The sequence below is a fragment of the Branchiostoma belcheri genome, unplaced genomic scaffold (assembly GCF_001625305.1).
Source record: "Branchiostoma belcheri isolate BF01 breed outbred unplaced genomic scaffold, Haploidv18h27 scaffold16, whole genome shotgun sequence".
NCBI classification, from domain to species: Eukaryota; Metazoa; Chordata; class Leptocardii; order Amphioxiformes; family Branchiostomatidae; genus Branchiostoma; species Branchiostoma belcheri.
In genome coordinates this window covers 3,887,353-3,913,326 of record NW_017803046.1, presented here as the reverse complement: position 1 = coordinate 3,913,326, position 25,974 = coordinate 3,887,353, and the positions used below count along the sequence as shown (strand labels likewise).

The following is a 25,974-nucleotide window of genomic DNA, read 5'->3' as shown; positions in this document are numbered from 1 at the left end:
TATGAATTGCAGGTCACACGATGATGAAAGTTGAACCGACCAACGTCAGGAGTTTTATAAAATCACATTTATAACAGAATATTCAAAACTGTTTTTTGATAAACCCGGGAAGTACGTCACTCGTGGGGAGGCAGGGATGGATCGTCTCTCACCAACACGTCGTAAAAAGGTATAGAAACACTTAATGTAACACCGCGGGTTTATGAATTGCAGGTCATAAGATGATGAAAACAGCGTCAGGAGTCTTATGAAATCGCATTCATAACGTAACATTAAAAACTGGCGCATGGTTTTTGATGAACCGCGGATTTTATATGCGTTACAATTTGCACCACGAATACACCAAAATCTGCTTGGCCACCAAAAATGTTCATTATCTGTACAGTGGGTGAAAAGGCTATAGGGATTGTCCTATCATGAAGGTACTTGTTTAGAAGAAAAGCTAAGTTTAGGTTAGAGTAGCACAAAGGCTTGTGTTGACCCGAAGGTCAACTACTCTGAACGCTGATTGGAGGTTAATCTACTGGTAAATTGTAAGGTTAAGGATTGGTCTGCATGGCTGTATTCGATCAAGAGGATTTGATTGTCCAACGACTCTCTCTCTATTCTTCGTAACGGTAGTATTACCAGTATACCTCGTGGGACCGAAACACTACCCAAAATGTATTCGTTACTATGTTTTGACCCAACTCTTCAGCGTCTAAAAAGTCCCGTGAATGAAAGGACTAGCATTAGAACAACCCAATAACGCCTTCTAAACACCTATTGAAAAGATCTGCAATAACTTGCACTAGTATCTTTCTAATAGGATTGCACAAGGAAGAGAGGATTGTAAAATCTAGGAAATCGTGGTTAAAGTTTGAAGTTTAGTGGTACTTTGTGTTGACAACAACAATGCGATAGGCTTAGCTCGAGGGAGATATTGTCTGCAATGTAAAGTAAAGTTTGAATGGCCCAGTTCAGTTTACGTGCCCCCGTGGGCGTCATTATGCCATATATACTGTACAACAATGCATAAGATATAGCGCATCAAGACACCTCTTCCACTCTTAACATTCACTGGAGGGGCACTCTTGATACGATTCGAAATGTGAGAGTTCGCCGAAGAAATGTCGGAACCGCACTTCAATGTTTTATTACTCATCCTGAGATTGCCTTTACTCTTACGAAGTATCTTTGCACATGTCTCTTTCTTGTGAACAGAAGGGAATAACCTGACAATTTGTTGGCTGAATTATCTCATGACTAAAGCATGTCCAGAATATGAGATTTAAACAGCCAAAAAGTCTGCTGCAATACCATAGAAGGCCGGTAGGGGGCAATAATTAATTTTCTGCCATCTGCTTACATATCAAATATTATAATGATATATCTACAACTTCCAAGTTTATGCTCTCCACATATCCACCACCAAACCCACACACATGATTTACCTACCCATCCAAATAGCACCCTACAGATAACACTAAAACCAAAGAAGGTACCCAAAAATAAAGACTTTTGTAGCATCAGACAAAGATACTGTAGATGCAAAGCAGCTTTAACAGCTTAAATCAGAATAAGCTTAAGGCCAGGTTTTATATCACTACAGGAAACAATTTAGTTTGCAAGAAAATACAATCAACACCTAGCCTCCGTCTGCAAACTTGTCCCTCAAGGTCCTCCAATCAATACACGATAACACGTACGAGAAAAATACATCACGTCTATGGGCCCCAGGACGGTCTACTTAATTACATTCTCAGTCTAGATGGAAGAATTATTCATATGTCATTTGGAATATATTCTTAGAAGTGCAAGTTTCTTTCCCCGAAGTTGTCTGAGTATAGTTATCCCTGTCCCACGTTGACCTTTTGTAAGGTAGTGCCTGTAACGGCTCCATCAATCCAGGCACCGTGCGTACTCCCACAGCTACACTGTTGTGATAAAGACTGGCATTTAAAGCTGGGGGAGACGCGGGGAATGCTTATCAGGGATCCAGGATGGTAATGCTTCCCCACGTACGTAAGATTAGAGTACTGCCAGAAATAAGTACTTTCAGCTTTTCATCCTACTGTAAGCCTCTCGTTGTAGATATGTGTGTGAGACTTTAGTATTGTAATCACACCTCCGAACATAAATACTACTCAGTAGGTTCTGTAAGGACATCTTCGTGTTTATAAGGACATAGACTGGTTTATGAGAATCTAAACAACCGCAATAATGATTTGCAAATGCGAAAAAATGGAAGAGATTGAATTATGTAGTATAGATATTGCTCTGCATGTAAAATGTTGTTTAATGTTGTAGCCGCGCGTTTATGAGATCCCTTTATAATTATAATAAAATAAAAGAGACGTATATAATCATAATAAAAGTATCTAAACAATCGTAATAATAATGATTTTAATGCGAAACAACATAAATGTCTTATTTTATCATTGATGATACTGTCTATAAATGTCATATCCTAATAATGTTTACAATGTAGCTATATAAACGTATACTATTATTACGAGATTACGATACTACACACACAGTAATTCTAAATGACAGTTTCAAATCCCACAAGATGGATGAGTTACGGTTGGAAACCAGCATTTATGACAAGCTACATAGATGATAGGGATTTAGTGTGATTTAAGTTAAGGTATTTTTGGTAGAAATATGGTTTAGTAGAACTACTTGTTGCAGTAGCATCCCATTTTCAATATAATCTTGCGGCTGCTTGTTTTATTCTGCCAATACTATCACAGCTTACCAGCAATATGGTAGCAAGTTCTGAACAAATCGCTCATAATGTACGTAGAGTACAGTAGAATGTTTACTTCACTTTGAAAATAGCTTCTGCAATAGCGTGAAACATAGATGAGACACTGATTGAGACACTGAAAACTGCCATTCAAGACATTCGCTATGATCCAGTGCCAGAAATGTTGGATATGTAGCCTTGACATCCACGGAATATGTGCTAGTAGAATATGTTCGGTTTGATTGAAGCACAGTAATAACACTGGGTTTACGACGTACGGAACACCACTGTGTAAACGGGCGGCTTGATTAATAGCTTGGCATAAAGGCACCGACTTGGTGAAAAAGATGCCGCGCAGCTTGCCATATTTTCCCCCAGACTGCTGTGACTGGAACAAGTCCAATTCTAAGTTCGCATCAACATGTTAGTGAAAATTGGACCTGTTCAATTCCCACGTGTACATAACAGCTTCGGGGATGTTGCGTTTGCGTTTGATCTTGACCTTTGACTTTGTCACACGTGCCTGGATGGGATTTCAGAGGCAGAAGATAGTAACTACCTTTCCTTTGTGGTACCGATACCGTACAGAGGGTACTCAATGTGTCTAATGACGCGACATTCATCAATAAAGATGTATAGACTACACAAGCACGGATAGAGATTTGCTGATCCGAAGCATGCTGTAGATGGGCCTACAGGGAGCCGTTAGAAAAGTCCACTGATGGAAGATGTGAAGAAGAGCTGCCCTGAAGACTTCTGACAGCAGGTGTGTCTTTAGTGGGACACCTGGGAACGGAGAGGTCAGGGCTCCTCCAGGTAGTTTACTGCATCAGGGCATCTCAGGGCGGGCTTTAGCATAATGCGCGCGCTTCTCCGCGATTCTTGTGATATTAAACAGTTTCCAAATGCGTACTGAATGTTAAGTACCATCTCAATTTACACTTTGTAACGTGATATCATCAGCAAAGATCTCATGATTGTAGATCACATCAAGGCTGTTCATTTACCTAAAATGAGAAAATCCGCTGTGGTCCTGAAATGGTCAGACTTCAAGAATACCTTTTCGTGGCTTTCGTTGGCAACAATTATGATGTGATGTTGTCTAACATACACATACAGTTTTAAGATGGTTGTATATTAAAGTGATCATAGTCAAAGAATCTGCTAATTCGGGTACCATCCTGCTTAGTTAAAATCCGCTCCGATAGTGGTTGATGAGAAGCAACTTCAAGTATCTGAGCAGACGGAAGCTAACGACGAGAAACTGTTCGATTGATGAAGTAAAGCTAGTAAAGCTATTTCTAACTAGGGGCCCAAAATTATCACGACCTGGAGGATGAATCCACGCACCTGTGTTTCCCATTGTAAGGCTCAACTCGGCCCTGGTGCATCCACCAATCACTCGAAACGTTGCATCAAAGGATATGTCCACATTTGAACACGGAAGATACGAAAACACAACCAATGGATAGCATGATCTACTTGTGGGCCTCAACAGTGTCGAAGGGATCAGGCCACTGAGCTTTAAACCGTTATAAAACGTAATTTGAATTTTAACGGTAATTTATAGCATCTGAAGCTGACCGTTCATAGCCCCGTACAAAGCCGGGTCTCTCCCCAACACACTAGAGGAGGCAGTCTAAAAAGTGCACGGGGTCAAATGTCTCCGATGTCAACTCAGAGGTCAATTAAAAGGTCAACGCCTATTCAGCAGCAACCTTTCTGTCGAGCAGCTCATTTCCAAAATTCGATATTAAAATTGAGATATCAATATTTCACCCGTACAGGGCGGAACAATTGTTTTGACACAGATATCTGGTTGCAGCCCGCGAACCGCGACGAAGATGCCGTGTATAATGGAGCTTGTTGAGCCCACCAACAGGGGGGGGGGGGTGAATACCGCACCGTCGGCAAATCACCCGCATCGGTAATAGTAAGTACAAGATATCGGGAATGCTGTATTTCTGGCGGCTGTGGGAGGTTCTAAACGAAGTCCTTTCACCGTAAAGATAACTACAACCGATTCGATTAGCCGATACACCTGTGTTAATCTGTCCCGAGTACCCTCAGGACATGTCCCACGATATCCTTACACTGGAAGCTTTTAGAAAGACCATGTGCCCTCGCTGTGAAAATATTAATGTTTGAACACAGGGAAAATGATAATGATGTATACTTTATTACATCCAACAGCAACTGCTGGGTAAGTTACTATCTAAAGGAATCTAAGCTTAAGCAAGTATATTTCTTTATTTCGCAATGATATCTAGTTATTAAACAAAACATACCTATTTCAGAAGTCCACTGCATTTTTCACCGATGCTTGCTTGAGCCTCCTAGGCCTCCACCAAACCAATTTCTAAAATGGCTACGATTGACGAAAACATCATTGTGCAATACACTTATCGAACGTGTGAAACTTGACACATGGATAAAGCATAAGAGCCATGTCTGGATCTGAGCCACAAGAAAAATGGGCAATCTCCTGTATTCAGTCGGAAGTGTTGATATGAAGAATGTTCGTACCAAGATATATGTTACATCGACGATTAACTTCCCGCTAATTTTTCATCCGCGTTCTACAAAATCCAATCACAAGAAGCTGATTTAAGCCCGTATGACGTCATCTGGAGAAGAATGCCCACTGTTGCAATATGGTAGATTCAAATTTATAATTTGAAGCCAAGACTCATGTCTAAAGAATGATGTATCATGTTGAAGTTTTTGTATTACGAGTACCTTCTAGAAAACCTAAATTACTAAATGCCGCTAAAACGGGCGCATGACAGGAAAATGGAGCTGGATCTTACGATACATCTGCTAGGAGATTCAGCCGACTATCGATTCTATTGATCAGCAATACAAATTTGTCTTCACTTATTTGCATATCAATCAATAGTTCGTACTTATAAACCTGCCATTCTCCTGCAGTCTCTAGTGTCACTGTCGAAAGGTAGTGGATGCTACCTGAATCGTCTGACCGTTTCCAAAATCATATCCAGTTGCTTGAGTAACTGTTTTTGGCGTGTCTTGTTACCTTGATGTCTAACCTTCACCGAAGCGACGTGTTGATCGGCAATATGTCTATTAGTCGTAGTAGACTAGTAAAACTCTTTTACAGAACTGTCATGCTGATGATACCGAGTGAAAGAACACACAACGACACATGTAGTGCCACAGACAGGCAGTAATAGCATAAGGTGTCTCCCCCCGTGTGTCATATGATTTGTACCGTGCGGTACGGAAGTGTAGCCGACTGATTGGAGTCACGGGGAGCTGGGCGTCTGGCCACCGGCGTGTCGGCCGCCACCTGAGCCCGTGTAATTGATCGCAACTGCTGTTTTTCACATCTAATAAACTTCATTGCGCGACATATGCTTTTATTTCGCTACAGCGATGACTTTATTACACGCCTATACCATAATATCAATAAAACAGGTGTATGAACGTGTCTACATGTGCCAAGGCACGTACATGCATTCACCTATTCTCTGACTTTTTTCAGGACGTGAAACTTAATGATAATATAGTCCTTTCTTCGCTTCGTATGTACGGCAATGGATTTAGACGGCATTTTGTTGTAATTCTAAACTACACGACTAACTCCTTTCTGATCTCCAATATATAATTTCCTGTAATAAAGGAAGCCTGTAGGCGTAAAGCCTCAATAACATTACGCTAAATCCTCAGGGTGCAATGGCCGCGATTTACGTTACACGAGCGCACTTGCGAAATACTTTTTACCCTGCCCTCATAAATACACGTTTTCGGGAAATTGATTTTCGATTACGTGGGTCAATACATCATGTGTGAACCTTATGTAGGGAGGGGATTTTGTGACATTATCCTGTGTGTGTATGACGTGTTTGGGCAACAAGAGGTCAACATCATCTACCTGCAGGATTTAGCCAGTAAAAGGAATGGCTGTCCTGATATTTACGATTGGTGAACGATTGTTGTCGACAAATTGAAATGTAAAATTTGAGCTAGATATGCAAACATTTTCTTACAGGCCAAGATTGTCCAATAGTGCCTTGAACTTCAAGTTTAACCCACAAGGGGAATAGATCGTAGCATCATTTCACGTTTTAGCCGTACATGCACCATATGCTTTGCGTGGGGTTAAAAAGAACCCGGAATAAACTTTTCGTCTTGTTTCTGTGAATGTTAAGCCCCGTTTATATGTTACATGTTTGGCGTACCATAAAAAGACCAACCATAAAGCATTACTTGCGGCCTTACTTTATGTCAATCATCATTCTATTTTGATAGATGATTATCACTATATCATTTGTAAAGATTTGCAGGGAGATGGCAACGACGTACCAGTCATTCACTCCAACCGGTACCCTCCCATCAGTGGCAAAATCACCGGAATCAAAGTCACATCCAGGCAGACAGCAAAGGGATACAATACATATGATCAAGCCCCCATCATAACAGAAATTGCTGTACTTGTGATAATCCAACAGATAAGTGTCTATGGCATCATTTTCGTGTCAAAAAATCGTTTCAAAAATGGTACCTAAATTGACTTAAATACGTCTACGATGCTGCATTATTTTAAAAACGTCGTTTTGAATACAGGAAGGGGGCCTTACGTAGGGGCCTTTATCATAGTGTCCATCTATGATCTAAACAAGTTTGGCTTCTTCCTCAGTTTCCTACACGGTGATGAGTGGTGTGATTCCCTGTCAGCTGGCCAGGTTGTTCCTTATCTGTCTGACGGTATTGATTTTGTTCCTCCTCCCGTCGCCGTGATCGTTAAGCCGCAGATTGATTCTAAGTAAAACGGGGCATTAGAGGGTAATAATATCCGTAATTGGACTCCAGCCCGGGCCGGATGGGAACATCTCTTGTCGGAGATGATGATGAATTTTGTGAAATGGCCTGGCTACAATTACGGCGTTCACTCGGGAACTGTGGCTGTCTGAAGGTTCATGTGCCATCCTGATATCCATCCATATTTAGCTCATTGGCTATATCCATATTTGCGGTGAGGTCTTGATAATTCCACGGAGATAAAGAAGACAGATACCTGATTAGCACGTACGTGTGAACATTGATACAAGCTATACTATGTACGTAAGTGCTACGTACATTCACATGGCAAGTGAGTGTACGTGACAATTTGATATGCACCAAGTTGGACTAAAATAAAGTGCAAATGGTAGCGAAATGAAATCAGACAAAATATTCGTCTCCAAAGTTTTATTTCATCAAATTTCTCATGCGTCTCTTCAATATATGTAAGAATAACAACAAGACATAAGCTATGCAAGTATCTTTTTTATAGATGACATGATTTGGTCTATGTGTTGTAGTATATTTTCTGGCTCCGTTCGCTTTGTTCGGATATAGAAAAAATACATTTCTCTTTCCTTTCCTTTTTATCTTTTTTTAATCGAGTTACTTTGAATTGTAAACGTATATAATAGTCGAAATCTACATTCATAATCTTTTGGGAAGATGACACAACACCCCTAGCGGAGCAGTGCAGCACGACATGTATTTACAGTGACTTGTATTAGAAGAAATGAGCTTAAAGCGATGTACAGGCAAATCAAACAAACATTATGTAAGAGTTTCTTGTGATCTGAGCCCTTTGCGTTCAATGAAGTCTACACGTAGTCTGTATTACACATTGCATCTCTCACTGCGTTTCCCGTGTGGGCCGCTAGGAGCGTTATTTGCACCCCTAGCCGATACTGTCGAAGTCCTCGTCTACGAAGGATGTCTCCTGTGAGGAGGGAGCCTCGTCCCCAGCGTCCGCATGGACCTGTACCAGCTGGTAGCCCTCGGGAACGAGAATGGAGGCGGCCCCTCGAGCGGACAGCCTTCCTGTCGTCATTCGTCTGAGGAAAACGAAATGTGGAGAAACGATAGTCAGATGCAGTCTTTATCACAAAAACTCTAACTCTTCATGGTTCTATTCCAAACAAGCTCTGACCATTGGGAGGGCTACTGGAAGCACGATTTAGCCAGCTTATGCAGATCGATCCTAATGCTTAGATCTTCATTTCTGCGTTCGATTACAAAATATCTTTATTATGAAACAATTTTAAATTGTTATTTCCAATACAAATAAGAAACTGGACTCAAAATTTCGACAGTACATCTCCAGTCTTTGTAATTTTATTTTAAGGAATGAACTTTCAAAAATAAAATATCTTCATGATAATGTCTATTCAATTGTTTGCTTTTTTTGACACATTTAAGACAGGTGGTCCTTGCCTTTGCTGGGCGAATCCGCCAGGAGGCGCCTGTGGATGCTGCTGTGGATGCGGCTGTGGCCCCCTGCCCGCCGTGTGGCCCATGGGGACGGCCACCAGCCTGGTGCCCGGCTGCGGGTTGTACTGCACCCGGCGGAACCGCTGGTGCGGCTGGGACTGTACCATCTGCTGGTGGTGGGGGGTCAGGATCACGCCTTCGTACGGGTTGACGTACTGCCTCACGGGAAGGAACCTGAGGAACAGGTGTTTGAAATAATCTCTCCATCCTCATGTTTTGAGAGAATTCGAAAAGCTGTTTTTCCACAGGAATGGAATAGCAAGAATTAATACCACTTTTACTGCAAAACACCTCACATTCATTTGGTGCATTTTCCTGCAGTATTATAATAAATAGAAAGTATGGTTATCATATCAAAGACGGACCAATCATACACACTTTACAAGAAAGAATCACTTCAGAGGTGCCAACAGACCTGACTTGAGGTGAGAATGCCCTTTGGAACCCGACGGATCCCCCGGGCCCTCGGGACCCGGCCTTGGGCCCGAACCTCGGCAGAGGTGTGCCCGGGGGAAGGCGACCGTTCGGGACCTGGGCCTTGTGTCTTGACCTGACGTGACTGGATCCCGAGCCGTCACTCTGGTCGTTCTTAGCCGCCGACATTTCGTAAACTTTCTTTTTTCCTTCCGTCCTTTCCTTTAATAAAGAGATGTTCGATACAATTGATAAGACATAATTGTGATTTTCTCTATCTAATCTATACTGTCATTCGAATTGTACTAGCTTAAAATGTCAAAAATACTGTGGCGTGTAAGGTAGTGGGCAAGGTAAGAAAACAAAATGAAGACTCACGTATTGTAGCTGTATCCTTAGATCGTTGTTGGCCTCTTTGTACGATCGAACCAACGACTGTAGATAGTAAATCGCCATTCTAAATGACATAGAATAAAAAGTACATTTTAATATGAACAACAACAACAATCAAAGATAGAGAGGTAATAATGATTTCAACTTTGGAACCCAATATGCCATTTTAGAAACGGCCACCTGGCGGCAAACAACATAAATTCACACAGCGCAGTAGACATCACAAAACATCAGCCTTTGTATGTAGTAATGTTAACTTTACCCACACGAGAAGCATGAAGACGGGCAGGATGACCCCGGCAGTGCTCATGTAGCTGAGGACGGTGGTAAGCCAGGCCGGGAACTGCTCCCTTACCGTGTCCGGGATGATGTCAAACATCCGCCGCCTGCCGCTGCAAATACACAGCATAGAAAATCTGTTATAAATATAGTGTATAACACACATCCAAGAGTATTCTCCTGCGACTGATTTTCGTTAGTAAAGTTTCCCCGTTGAAATTGGTGTCCGGCAGGGCTGCGTGCTCAGCCCCTGCTTATTTAACATGTATATAAGTGATGCCATAAACCATCTAAACACAGAATACTTAGATGCTCCTGTGTTGAATTCTTCAAAAGTGACAAGCTTATTTTATGCAGATGACATCGTGCTGTTGTCAGAGAGTCCACAGGGATTACAACAAGCGATTGATATACTTGGGCAGTACTGTCAAAAATGGAAATTATCTATCAACCTTACAAAAACGAAGATTGTAATATTCAACAAAAAAGGTCATATATTTTCAAACCTAAAATTTCAGCTTTCAGGAAGCACTATAGAGATAGTACCATCATATTCTTACCTTGGGGTTGTATTTACAGCGGGATGTAGCTTTAACCCCGCCATGAAAGTATTACAAAAAAAGGCCCTGAGAGCGCTGTTTAGTATCAGAACTACTCTTGGTGATACTAAATCTTCAATTCCTATATACTGTAAACTATTTGATTCATGTATTGCCCCAATATTGTTGTACGGTGCGGATGTCTGGTGTAATAATAATTTGAACGACAGCTCCCCTATAGAACTTGCACACTTAAAATTTTGTAAATTTATTCTGGGAGTGAAAAGAAATGCCAGTAATCTTGCCAGCAGAGCTGAGCTCGGCCGTTTCCCCCTATGGATAGAAGCTTATTGCAGACTATATAATTATTACTGTAGATTAGTTAGTAACGTAGACACAAATAGTTTGCAATATGAAGCTTTTATCGTCCAAAAAGACCTAGATCGACAACATGTACCCTGCTGGCTGTCTAATGTAAGAAAAATGTTAGAGGAGTCCGGTTACGCCTTTCTATTTACAAACAACAGTCTGAACTTGTCTGCTTATTCACTTGATTTTAAGAAAAGACTACAAGATATTTTTATACAGAAATTCTATTCTGAATTAAATTCAAACGGCCGAGGAAACAACCAAGGCAACAAATTAAGAACATACAAACTGTTCAAAGTTACATATAATAAAGAAAAATACCTAAGTATCCCAAATCCCGAGCATCGCCGGACCATGTCAAAACTACGAATTAGTGACCATAATTTACACATAGAAACCGGCAGACATAACCGGACTCCTGTAGAAGATAGACTCTGTAAGGTTTGTAACTCTGGTAGTGTAGAAGATGAAATACATTTTGTACTTGATTGTAAATTGTTTGATATTGAACGTGACACACTATTTAGAACAATCCACTTAGACAAACTGTATAAAGGTAGAACAAAGAAAGAGGTATTCAGTCATCTCATGTCCACCAGTAATGACCATACAATAGAAAAACTTTGTGAGTTTATCTCCACTTGCTTTAAAAAGAGAGAAGAAATCCTTAAGGCTTAGTTTAGTTTATTCTCTGACTAGTAGTTGTTAAGACGTTACGTCATTCTGTTATTCTGTTATTCTTGTATCTTATGTATCATGTTACTCAGATTGATGTACATGTAACATCACTTTCTGATGTATGCATTTAGCCCCATGGGCATGAACATGCAAATAAAAAAAAAAAATAAAAAAAATAAAAAATAAAAAAGTATTTCTGTAATCTCCAAGCAGATTCATTTGACGGCAATGCAGTTTACTTCCTGCTGCTAAGTGGCGCTGCACTGCAGTGGGAAGGATACGGTCCCAAACGTAACTAAGATTTTACTGACAAAACTCAGTGTTAATTATCACAAGAGCTATGCCTAACCTAAATGATCCACAATTCCTGGAAGGTTCTATAGTACTACGTTGACAGGGTTTACCTAAACGGTCCACAGTTCCTGGAAGGTTCTATAGTACTAAGTTGACGGGGTTTACCTAAACGGTCCACAGTTCCTGGAAGGTTCTATAGACACCATGACGTAGCCCGTTGGGAGCATGCTGAGAAACAGCATGATGAGCAGCAGGACGAAGTAGAAGTTGTTGGACCTGGAGGCGCGGAAGACCCGCTGGTGAGGCGTGTTACACATGATGACTGCCCAGCTCCGCAGGTACATCAGGGCGATCAACTTCAGGACGTTCAGGACAGGAAGGCAGGGTGCGAAAAACGCCCCCATCCTGTAGAGGAGGGAACTACAGTAATGAAAATACTCAACAATAGCCTTCTCCTACCGGAAATATCCAAAGGGCAAAAGCAATTGTATCAACAGAGTGAGAAAGAAAGAATCGTATACCAGATCATTCCTTGGTTGTAGATGAGGTGTAGCACGTTTTCTGCAACCCCGAATTCCCCATAGCCCGGCTGGAATAAAGGGAGAGCCATTGATATGAATCATCTATCGACATACGTCCTGCCCATTGCTCAACGGAACTTTGTTTTGCCTCAAACTCTGTTAAACTGTTCTTTTTTTTTATTTTTTGGGAGCCCAGTAGGAAAAGTTGCCTTTTAAATGAATTAGGTTGAATCTATTTAATATTTAAGAACAACTGGTTATTCCCACTTACAATCTTGGCCTCCAGGTCCCAGCACCAGCAGTAGTTAGCAAACCTCACAAACAGCCCCCGGAGGAAGTCCACAATGATGGTAGTCACCAGGGTGGCGATCATGTCAAACACCGACAACTTGTACATCTCCTGCGAAAGATGGAACAGGACGAAGATTTTGAAAAGGTGTGTCATCAAATTGGCATACTAGCATGAAAGTTCATCTGTTCTCCAACTCAAGAAAAGTGACTCACCACGAATCTTCGACCAAATCATTCGGTCTTCTTCAGCTTTCTGACCCGAGTGCTATAGACACGTGACTTTTACATCAGGGCATACCAACCTTTGCTCAACCAGGACGGGGGGCGGTACCGACTTCCGACGAACTTTGACCCAGTATTGACATCTTATGTGGGTAAAAGTCATGTGTCTACAGCACTCGGGTCAGAAAGCAGATGAAGACCGAGTGATTCGGTCGGAAATTCCTGGTGAGTCACTTTCCTTGAGTTGGAGAACAGTTTGATAATTTTCATTATCAAATTGGCATTTTTTTGACGATAAAAGCGAGATGCAGTTCACAGTTCAGTGTGAGCATGCATATACCTGTCCCACGATGGTTTCCCAGCATTGCTCCTTGATCCCCGCCAGCCTGGTGAGGGTGTCCACCACCTGCGTGTCGTTCGCGGTCTCCAGCATGTGCTCGTCTAGCTGCAGGATCTCCTGTATCATGCCTGAGGCCGTCACGTTCTGCAGAGCCCAGCTGGCGTTCTGACAATAGGAACAAAGGTATGCTTTAGGCTCTGTTCTTGAGGCGTTACCAAAAATTGCACCCTTTCATACTATTTGTATTAAGGTAGACGTACATGTAGATTGCCGACATTTGACCTATACGGTTGTCGATTTTCAGAGGAATGTAAGCAGCTTTAGCTTTACCTACCTCGGACACCTGGTGCAGAGTGTCCAGAGCTACCCTGGCTTTCCTTGCCTCTTCAGCCTAAGTACCAGAAAACAGCACGACAAATGACAAAAATCCTCGGAAAAAATACTAGTACGATTTCACAAATCTCAAGATTCCTGCACAGTCAATAGATGACAACTTTGTGATATTTTGTAAAAACACAAAATACGTCATCTGTGTTTCGGATGCTTCTGTCTATCATGCATGAAATATGATGGAAAAATATTATGTAGAATTCTAAAGCAAAACCTGCAGAATTACAACTCACCAGGTTGTTGACCTTCTTGAAGAGCGCGATCATGAGCGTGTAGAGGTTCCCCAGGTTCAGAACCATGATCCGGGCCAGCTGCCACTGCAGCATGACGCGGGGGTGGTACTTCTCCATCTGACCAATCAGGTCGAAGAACACAGGGAATACCATGGTGATGATAGACACTACCATGGAGACCTACAGGAAAAAGACGTTATAGTTGAAGTTGTAGCATTACAACATCTGGTACTTAGTAGGAAATGCTTCATACATGTCTTTGTAAAGATAAATCCTCAGGCCAAAACACCTCATTATTATGACAGAACAAACTTTACAATCTCCAAGTAGATCCTAGAGTAGTAAAAGACAGTATCAAATTGGCCAGTCAGTATCCATTCGCCATAGAGGGTCTAGTAGCCACCCAAGGCGAATCCATTTCTTTGGCCACCCTTGGATCTTCTTGGAGATTACAAACTTGAAGGGTAATGGTGGCACAATGCCTTATCCTATACTTAAGAACCTGGCATAAACCACAGTGTGAAAAATCCTTTAATGTATTAAGCAAGAGTAATGTCAAAGTAAAACTTGTTGACTGACCAATAACATTGCGGCATCATAATCAATTTGGATGAAAGCTTCTGGCGAATGTCATCCTGCTAATTTGCATGCTCACCTCGTTCTGTTCCCACCAGTTGAGCAGGGCCTGGTCCATCTTCTCGAACTGCTCGGACCTCTCCACCACCAGCTGGATCGCGTACCCGCTCCCGGCCAGCAGGATCACGATCAGGAAGTTCGCCAGGATCCGGAGGATCAGGATCAGGCATCTACAACAGATCACGTCAACAGAACGGAAGTATTGCTATCACCACTTCAAACAGCCTCAAGTACGTGTAGTCAAGCCAGAAAGGCGTTTTCAGCATCAGAGTTATACATTTCCCGTGCTTAAGAGAAAGAATACGCATTTGATAATAATCTTGATCATTTTCGTAACTTTAATGTACGGCTCAAATTCCCCAAAACTCAACAAGAAATGGCATTATATTAGACATTCTAAAAAATAGGGGCATTTAGAATTGTAACCAAAAGAGACTGGGGGTGTCCTCTAGTAGCTGTGCCTAAATTTGGTCGTTATCTCCGGTTTAATTTTGAACCCCATTACGTCCTATCTATAAGATGATTAACGTAGAGAAGATGTATGCTGAGGGATGTCTACTTACTTTTCTTTCATACTGTCAGTTCATGGAGTATGGCCAGGAAGACATTTTACACAGGGGGAGAAAACAAGTGATTAAGGTGTAAAGAGATAGCCAAGTGCATCACTGAATATTTCAAAAAAGGAAAGTCAGTAAAAGAGAGGTAGATGACACAATTGCACAGAACATTATTCTACTAAACCTTCTTTCGTCTCTATTCTTTTCCTCTTCTTCAAGTATAGCCTCCTATTTGGGAAGCGAAAACCATCAATTAGATGACAAAATTTAAACTTTTAAAATTGCAATCAGAAAAAACAGAAATTGTGAATATCGTACGCAGGCCCTCAACGACAACTTTCGACGCCTACGCAAACCATTTCGTCGCCTAAGAAACTAAGGTGAACCCTGTCGTTGTTATCGTCGTTGTGGGCCTTCGTAGTATAACTGAAATGCGTCTCGGAGGCAATAACGAAATTCGTGGCACCCTGATTCCAGTGGAGATGGCGGCAAACTTGTTATCGGCGGTGTCCGACTGTCCGATCAGGTAGTCCCACCCACAGAACACCTTCCAGCAGAACGTGAACTGGTCGTCTTCGGTAGACAGCTTCGCCATGCGGGAGTTCTTCGCCATCCTTTATAACACAGGGAAGAGTAACTTACTCATCCAGACAACGGTAGGACAGCGATTATGACTGTTACTTAACACACCGATTAAGCATTTACGTTGATGAATTGACAATGTTTTTCAACATAGATAAGATATTCTAAGATATACCTACAGGCATGTCGTTCGAAATAAGACTACGCCAGTATATGGCCCCCTGGAGTAATTTAGAAAATGCGGAACTGACTTTCTGAGAATGACGGCGAAGCTGTAGACAAAGATGCCGATCCCGGTCAGGAAGTACGCCAGCGGTAACTGGTACCCACTGCCGATGGACTTCTGGTTACTATAGTAACCATAGAACAGGACTGAGAACTTCATGTAGCCCTGTAGCCATAGGAAAGGAAAGGTCGCTATCGTAAAAGGAAGGAAGTCTTGTACTAGACAAAATGACTAACTAGAAAGGTAACATTTGCAAAGCAAATGCATAATGTTTACCTTCGCATATGGTCTGCTCTTACTCAAAGACATTCACATATATGGTGACAGGAGTCTAAATCCCTCCTACTATAGAATTGCAACATTATGTAACCCAACACCAGTTACCATGGTGAGAGACAGTCTGATCAGAAACGTAGCAAAAACAAGATGTTTTCCTTCGAAACAATCTATTCAATTTTTTGTTTAAATTCCACTTGACGATTTGAAGCAATAAACTCCAAGAAAGGTAAGTCTTGACTCGTACCCCAAAATCCCAAATAGTCGCGATGTTCTCTGCGCGGTGCATTTCCGGTTCCGGTACTGCCTTCCTCGGTAAGGAGCCGTACGGTAAACCCACCAGAAGCTGAGGAAATAGGTGAAAACTCTGTGGCCACATGTAACCAGGTTTAACCGGCCAAAATGTACCCCAGGCCAGAATACACCGAGGGATATTCTGGCCAGGGGTATATTACGGCCTGTTACACAGGATGCTAAGCTGTCAATGTCAAATGTTATAGATATCAGAAGAATACAATTCTGTTGTATTATTAATGTCATATTCATGTTTAAAGCACTATGGCAGAAAGTAAGGTATAGCATGTTGTCAATTTTAGTTAAGATCTTAACTGAATTTATTTCCCACACGCTTAACTTACCTCTGGTAAAACCACAAATGACAGCATCAAAATGGACAGGGCGATGTTTATCCAGAACAGCCACCGCAGGAAAATGAAATATGACGCTACCACCGATCCGAAGTAACCTGAAAACAACGCAATTTCGGAATATGAGACCTGGAATGGGCTAAATCATGTGGGAAATTACGAGAACCGTTACCTTTTCACAATAAAGCACAGACAATGCGCTATAAATCTGACGTTTCAATTTCCACTTGACTTTGTATCCACCACAAAACGCACGCAGAGGTAGTTTACAGAGCTGCACCACTATTGCATGCATCGTTTTTCATCTCTCGACGACAAATCGTTTGTTTAAAGATGTTATTAGTCATTGCGCATATCTCTGACATGGGGTACTACTGCATGTTTTCTTGTCGGGTGTGTTTTCAAAAGGTATTTAGGGATATTTGTCGATTTCTGATTTACTGGTCTTAGGCTCTTGACAGTATTGTATTTATGGCCAGTCAGTCACATAAGAAAAGATTAATACTCCATATATAGTTAAGTAGAAATGGTGACTATGGAATGTCTCTGTGATGTTTCGCAAAGTAACAACACTAAAATGCATGCCTGACACAACGTCAAATCTCTGAATTTGGAATACATGAATCTAGATATTTTCTTACTTTCTATTGTTTTTATCCTGGTGTCCCATGGGATGAAGAATGTGGCAAAGTTGGCGAGCTCTCTCCTAATTTTCTTCCAAACCTGCAAAAACAAGCAAACGAAACGTTACTAACGATACTTCCATGAAAGGCCATGTTCAAAATCACTGTAAAATGGCTAATCACTACCGAATGACATGTAGATATTTCCTATCCCGTAATCTTATGAATGTGTTGACAGAGACATACCCTTTCAGTTGCCTCCTGGTACCCTCTGCTCTTGGACAGTTTCCCCTCGTACTTTTCAAGATAGTCCTGGGCAACTCTGTGTGTCAAAACATTTTATTTTATTTCATTTTTTATTCACATGGATTAGTGAGCATTGGACGGAAAGCACGTAATGTATATATATAAGGATACAAAAAAAAACATAAACACAGGTTGAGGTTACCGTAACAAATACAAAATGTACAGTGGACGTAAAATGAAAATGGCTGGCGTACCAACAGAACCCATAACATTAGTGTGATGAATCAAATCTTCAAGACAGTGAAATGAAATTGAACACAATATCGAAAATACGGCAATTTGTAGAGTATGGGAGGGAGAGACTACCGGTATGTCAAAACATTCAGAGAAAATTGCCATCTCCCATGTAGTAATCTAGAACATGTACAATTCGAATATATGGTCTGAAAGATTCTTTACGTTATGCTTGTTGGTAGTCAGCGTTTGATAACTTTTCATGTCACAAATACTACATGTATTTTGATATCACAAAACAACTATGTCGCAATTAAAGATTATGACTGAGACAGGATCCTATAGGTTAATGTGAACCGATCCTTTTTGTCAGGACATAAGACTATAAAACCAAAAACTCATAAGCCTTTCATTGCTGTAATACTTTATCAAATGTTGGTCTCCCTGACACGAGCGTCACAATATACAACGCGAATTTCCCAAAGGGGGAGGGGGCGTGTGTGATTATTATGAGACGAACTTGGGTCTGTGCCAAGGGGTACATTTGTGGTCAACGATTAAGCCGTCCTAAAGCACCGTGTAGCAAGTAAACAGCAAATCTTTCAATGAGCTTTTCTAGCATCTGTGCCAAGATGTGAACCATATCACACTGCTGCAGCCTGCGTTCATAGCAACAGATGCGAAGCATTGTTAGCAAGAAGATTGTAAAGTTTTGTCATGTTTTTGTCTTAAAGAACTTTGGTAAGGAGGCGACCGGAGGTCTTATGTCGCCATACATACGCTAAGTACAATATATTGTTTTATGGAATTTCTAGCACGTCTTTCTCTACCCCATTTTGACTTCTCACTTCCCTCCCCTTGTTGAATATTGCCCAATTCATCATCCCATCATCCAGGCTTCAATTTGAGGGAAGGAACTTATAAAGGCCGAGAACGTCATAAAATCTGTATTGTATTCGGTCAAAGTCATAAACTTCTGAGCAAACATCCTGATGATTATATTGGCACGGACTCCGCTTAGCCCTAAATAATTCACGGACATCACGGCGTGGGCTAAGTCTGGTATTAAATCTAGCGGAGCAAACATCAGTCATAGTTTAGCTTCAAGTTGTAACGTTTGTCGACCTCACAAAATCGTGAGCGTCGCTAGCTTGAGAATGGAATAAGCAGCTGCCGCCGCGCCGCGTGCCTGCGAAGCTGGTGTGTTACGCCGAAGGGGGGTTATACCGGCTATACAGATACAGATACAGTTGAAGCGGTCAAAGTTGGTTCTTTGTGTACCTCGTGTTTAGGTGTAACAGAGTCTCGAGTCAATATGTCGTTACTTTAACTGTAGCACATATAGCAATATATTTAATATGTGGAAAAATGATGAGCTGTAAAAAGACTAGAAAAGTCTTACTTGAGTGTCTTGAGTTTCTTCTTCATCCTCCAAGGCTGTTTGCGGATGGCTGCGATGATCTCCTTCTGTCTCTGGATGTTCTCCAGAATCTCCTCTTCTGTCGCGTCTTCGTCACTGGCGCCGGGTTTTAACACGTCATCACTGTCCCTGGGTACAACACAGACATTTGTCATCAGGATATTCATTGGTCAACACTATATGTACACAACACAAACATTTGTCATCACAACTTTCATTGGTCGACACCATATGTATACAACACAAACATTTGTGATCAGGACTTTCATTGGCCAACACCATATGTACACAACACAAACATTTGTCACCAGAACTTCCATTGGTCAATTGCAACACTGTGTACAGCACAAACTATTTTCAACAGACTTGACATTGCTCAATGCTGTGAAAAACATCAAGCCCGTCATTTCAAAACCTGGAAAAGTCTTTTCAAATAATATAAGGCAGACTGTCTCGGCAAAGATTTAGCATTCAAATTATTGAGAGACAAAATGGTATCATAATATTCTGTAAAGGACTTCATCTCAACGTACTGAAGCCAGTCATTTTGGTTGAAGCCTTATTTTACGAGACTATACCGACCGGCTCTTGCAGCTGAAGTTCCGTCGGAGGTAGTCCAGGTTCTCCCGCTGGCATCTCCGGATGGAAATGTGGGACTTGCGAGCCGGTCGGTGGTCCAGCGAGCGGACATTCACGTTCAGCGGGACCAGGACAGGCATAGTGCCGCTCTCCCGAACCACGTACCGGCGAACCTACAATCCTGGAATATCCCAAGTCTCCGAAAGACTGTTTAGACTACATTAGAACACTCCGTATCTCCAGAGTGTTGTTCTTTTGTTAATGGACTTTCTAAGCCTAAAGTATCAACAAGGTCGTCGATATCATTGAAGCAAAACATCCATCAGTGTTGAGGTGAAGTACTCTGGTTGCGCTGTTACCCTCCATGATCCACTTGCATCACTGCTGAGGCGTTTTATCCCCACAAAGGTAGAACGTGCTCGCTTCCTGAAAACTCCCCTTTCTCTGCGAAAGTGGATGGGACGCGTTCCAACTGGTCTCCTGCCGGACTGATCGTTCGGCGGCACGCCTCGGACGGTCGTCCAACCCTTTGTCCTTGAGTCCTCTATCAGGAAACAATAGGGCAAACATCTACGACAAGGTGCTCACCACACTAACATGCTGATATATTGGCTCAAGACTGGGAGTGGTAACGGACTCACGGCCACTTGGTAACCATACCATTGCTGCATCGCACGTTTAAGTGGTACCTTCTTCCAACGGTGACTGTCACTGCTATAACTTGAGTGGACTACATGAATTATATAACAAGCCCAAGGCTCCAACACGCAGCTCAGGTGTACAAAAGGCAGACAGTATAATGGATACCCCCGACCTATCCACGCACGCTCTAGCAGTCACGAGCTGTAATAGTGGCGTGGACTTTCGGGACTGCCGAGGTTGTGGTTAGTCTTTTAACTCACGGAATTCTCTTCAAAGTTTGCTACTAATGCCAGAGGTCTACCTAATCTCAAAGGTTAAACGAAACCCGTTATTCGGCCTTTTTTTCAGATCACCAAAACGACCCATCCATGTCTTTATCGATCGGTTAGGCTGTGATTTAAAGATCTCTGCTTCCATGAAGGAAAAGATCACTGAGGACGAACCACAAAACGTGCCCTGACGGAGCTCTCCGCACATCGCAGCACGTAATGTGGCCCCATGATTGATAGATACAAACTTCTAACCCGGGAGCTGGGCTTTCAAAGTCGTGAGATTACAACGGTTTTCCCCACATGGCAACAGACGGAATGGCCTATCGTTTGGACAATACATAGTACCTTATGAGTGTTGCTTTGACCAGGACGAGTTCAAGGGCACCAAAATAATTGGACACCACAGTCCAGCACTGTTAGTTCCTTTATGCCTTAAACACGGATCATGTATTCGATCGTACTAAATTTTTCATCACAGGGTGCCTGGCCTGAGGATGAAAGCCCTTTCACTGCGCGTTTGTCACGGGTTATTAAAACTATCTTTGAAGCCTCTCTTGCCTTTGTCGGTCAACCGCCATCAGACGTATGGCTTATTCTGTAACCAGTTCAATTCTATTTCAGACAGTCTTTACTTTCTTCTGTTGCTTGGAATTTACACCGATAAAAGAACATTTTGGCGACGCCTCAGGGGCGAAGGCATTTGTGTAAGTACTACGATCGCTTTGAAAGAATTTCAAAAATTGCACGAATGCATTCCCTAGGAAATTGGTCTTGAGGTAGCCTTCGGCCATGTGGTCTTTGGACCAAGCAGGAAAGGCCTTTGTTACTATGCATGTGAAAGGCATCGTTTTGGGCAACTTGTGACTTTTTGCAGACAGAATATTAATGACTGTTTTCAATGATGTTTACCCCACTCGTAGGGGTTTAAAATGTAGGAGAGCACCTTATCAACTAACCACGTACGCACCAGTCACTCTCTTCGTCCTTAGGTAGGAGTTTCTTCAGCACGCCCTCCTCTACCCGGCTCATCCTGCGGACCCTCCGCCGGTCCAGCCTGCTCCTCCGCCGGCCCTCCTGTATCACCCTCCCCGCCGCGCTCCGCCAGGCACGGGCCGCCGCTCCAGGCTCCTCTACAACCTCGATCTTCGTCTCCTCAAGGTTCCTGAAAAAATGTTGAGAGAATGGTTAGATAGTTGGATATTTGTTGCAATTTTTGCCTAAAATTGCTGCCTGTGACCATATGGTATATTATGATATTCATTTGTTGTAAACAGGAAACAGACGAATGTCACTGATCAACCTTATCATCTACAAGAAAGTAGAAATTTTAGTAGGTAGAGATATAAGTGACAGTCAATCTGCCAAGATCTCTAATGTTGGTGGTTCTTATTGCTTCCTACATATATGTTGGTGGTTCTTATTGCCTCCTACACTATTATAAGTATTACGGTACTGCAAGAAGGAAAGAAACTGGAAGTAGGCTTACTCAAGGAGGAAAGAAACTGGAAGTATGCTTACTCTATAGAAGACACGCTTGCTTGAGGTTTCATCTGGCCCCGACGAGAACCCTGGTCTGCCCTACGTTTTCCCTGGGGCGTACTCCCCTGGTCTACCGTGCGCTTTGCCTGGGGTGTACCGAGCTGCTCCGCCCTGTGTTTCTCCTGGGGAGTACCCTGGTCTGCCCGGCGTTTTCCCTGGGGCGTGCCCTGGTCGCTGTCGTAACTTTTGGGCCTCCGCCCCCACTCCCTGTAGATGGCTTCATCACAGTCCTGGCTGAAGTTTGTGTGAGTGCTCTGGTACTCCGAACCCAGGGAGTGAAGCGACTCGACGTCATAGCCGCCACTGGAGTCCTCTCTGGGACCTGCGACAGAAGCAAACAAGAAATCTAGGACATAGCATTTGTGAATTTGTTGCATAATATCGATTCTGCAAACGAAGTGAGGACTCTTACTACTGCAGTCAACTTCAATTTCGCAAGATGGCGATAGACACCATGACCTAACTTTGAGCGTCATATAGTATACTTTTTCCTGTTCGTCATTACACATAGTTTTGAACACTAATATATGAACCGGGACACATTTTTTCTAACATTGCAGACATTGATGTCCGTTATTAGGCAAACAAATATATTGCTATTAATAGATAACCTTCTATGTGGTCTCTACGACAAAATTAGAAAAATCTATTCTGAGACTTTTTCATATAGCGTCGACCTTTAAAGTCAATGATTGGTAATCCACCTCTGCTACCAAACTCGATTGCAAAGGTCACCGATAGGCATTGTATGAGCTCCCAATACGTTTTGTAACTAGCAAGATATCAAACAATGTCAAAGATCCGTAAGAGAATACTGCATGAATTGTGCCAATGAATATGCACATCACACTTCTAGTATGGTTAAATGCTTTCCTAGTAGTAACATCATTATATACGTGTATGTACGGTGGGCTTCAAAACCTATTAGTATGGCGGGGAGTTATTCAAAGAATCTATGTTGGCGAGTCGGTGTTTTCTAGAAAACCTAACAAGAATTCACCTTGCTGCTAAAATCCACTTCTATTGGGACTATATAATTAGCCAGAAAAGAAGCCAAACTACTGAGCTGTTAGTATTAAATGTACGTATAAAAAACCCGAGATAAATCCATAGTGTAGACATGCTTATCTCTTTACGTAATAGCATCTGTGTTATTCCTTACAATTAGCTATTTGGCTAATTTTCAAATAAGTAGATTGGGGTTTAATTAAAAGCGGACCATGGTAACCAATCATCGCATTATCACTCTTCTAATCACATAGAATCCATTATACATAATGTAAACAAGGTAAACAGGTAAATAAACAACAGGTAAACAAACAACGGTAGTTCCGTGACGTACCTATACTGGGTGCGGACGCCATGGTGTGTTTCTCCCTTGTGTCAGACCGATGACAGAACGTTGTAAGTCGGTCCCATGTATTGTCTGTGTCAAACCGCTAGGGACGGTGTACCTTACACACACTGTGAGTGGAATATAAAAGAAAATCTGCTATTATACGTGGGAATCCATAACCATTAACAGGAGTAGAGTGTGATAAGTAATAGAAGGGCACGTTTGATAATTACGTTTACCGAAGGAAAACATACTGTTTTAGCTCTGTTTCCTCTTCTTCTTCTCCAAAACAGTAAGGTCAATGTCCTGAACCAGACTGTCTGTTACCATGGAAACTAATGTTCGGTTACATCATGTTGCAATTTTATAGCAGGAGGGATTTAGACTCCTGTCTGACCACATATATGAATGTGTTTGAGTAAGATTGAACAGAGCAGACCATATGGGAAGGTAAACATTATGCATATACTTTGCAAATGTTACCTTTCTAGTTTTACTGCCAATACTGTAAGAGACACTATGTTCCTAAATATAGCCCAATCGTCGTTACCTGACGAGGTTGACCAAGCGTACTTGGTGTTGTTACGTTTTTACGGTCGCCATGATTTTAACTCGTGTCAAACACACGTCATCTACGGCCGGATGTCTCCTTCAAGCGTTTTATCACCACTGGAAAACGGCTATTAGCCATGTTTCTATCAGCGATGTAAAACGGTCCATTTCTTACCTCTGTGTACGGAGGTATTATTTTCGGTGTGTGTTTGTAGGTTTGGTTGCTTGTGTTCCTGTAATTATTTTCACATGCTAGACACGTCGATGACACTGACAGGTATTTAGGTAAGGTACAGAAAGAAAGGTACAGGAAAAGGTTTTTCTCATTTCCTGTCTTCGGTGTACTTCTACATGCATGTCTGTTGTCTTTTGCATACAGAATCAGCGAGAAATTCATAAAATAAAACAAGAGCTTTCAATAAATTTTTCACGGTGGAAGAAGAGGTTTGATTTCTTGTTGCGTGAAGAAAATGTGAGATGCGCAGATATTTATGCCTTTAGTCATAAATTTTAAATCCATTCATAACGCATTACATCAATGAAGCTAACGGTTACGTAAGATACTATACACGTGTGAGTAATATAATGTTTATGCGTACATATACTTCATCCTTTCGTCATTAACTTCAAACGTGAAACGTATAAATTACTCCTGAGAGGTTTCTCTTTCATGACTAAGGTTGAAATTATGTTTTGCCTTCAGTTTGTAAACATTAAAACAATTTTTATTCATTGGCCAATTTCATCATTTCATCAGGCAGAATCATTTGGCAAACTAAATAAAAATGAGAAATTACCACCAAGTATGTAAAAATGAAGTACAAGGCTGGAAAAGAAATTAGTTGTCACTTGAAAGAAAATGTAGGAATGAAATGTATGAAATTATTGCAACATGCACGGAGATAGCAGCCAAGCATGACCACGCATTTCAGAGAGAATGCATCAGAACGAAAAATGATTGCCTCTAATTTGTAGATTTTGCTAATTTGTCCCAGGCGACATCTTCGTAGCGCGTTGTTGTAATCATCACATCTATCAATGCCGACGTTTGCTATTAACTATTAATCATTACGATTGAGATAATCAAATTGCAAGAAAAGAGTTAATGAAGTAAGTGGTAGTCACTGTGTTCATATTCACTGAAAGTCAAGGGCATGTGTATATTTACATACAAAGAACATTTAAAGAACGTACATCTTTTATGATACAGTAGAATGCTTTGTTGGCATCGTTTGTAATTCTCACAGAGGGGTCTTTTCTATAATTGTACTACTTGTACTTAATTGCCTGACTCTAAATGTAAATTTGAACGTTCCTCCTTGTGGAAGGCACAAAAGAATGTATACATCAAGATCTCTGAAAATCTGTCTGATTTTGCCACATGTTCACTGTAGTAATACATACGCATTATTTTACTCTTGCAGAATCGCTAGTCTCTACCAGGCGACTCAGCTTGTTGGAACGAGAAATCAAAGCTTTTACACATCCCTGAAGTACTTAAAGTTGTTGTGAATTGATTGTTTTATCCATTATTGCCCTATCGTTTCCTCCCAGCTTTCGGCGAGACCATTTTGACCTCCAATTTGACCTTCCTGTCAGTCTGCGTTTACATCATGTGCCTC

At 41.7% G+C, this 25,974-nt stretch overlaps 1 protein-coding gene across 1 annotated transcript; it reads right to left on the bottom strand.

Moving 5' to 3' along the window:
• Window positions 1–9,547: 9,547 nt before the first annotated feature.
• On the bottom strand, window positions 9,548–20,151 carry LOC109465929 (transmembrane channel-like protein 3; the record flags this gene model as incomplete). The annotated part of the gene is made up of 17 exons (XM_019763414.1): window positions 20,025–20,151; window positions 19,799–19,814; window positions 19,415–19,561; window positions 17,779–17,854; window positions 17,551–17,632; window positions 16,901–17,007; window positions 16,510–16,608; window positions 16,012–16,151; window positions 15,645–15,792; window positions 13,986–14,165; window positions 13,363–13,527; window positions 12,781–12,909; window positions 12,510–12,577; window positions 12,154–12,393; window positions 10,096–10,221; window positions 9,815–9,893; window positions 9,548–9,658 (listed from the first exon to the last, which is right to left on the bottom strand). Coding segments are annotated over exons 1-17 (2,040 nt in total), but the record flags the coding sequence as incomplete, so codon positions are not given.
• Window positions 20,152–25,974: the final 5,823 nt, after the last annotated feature.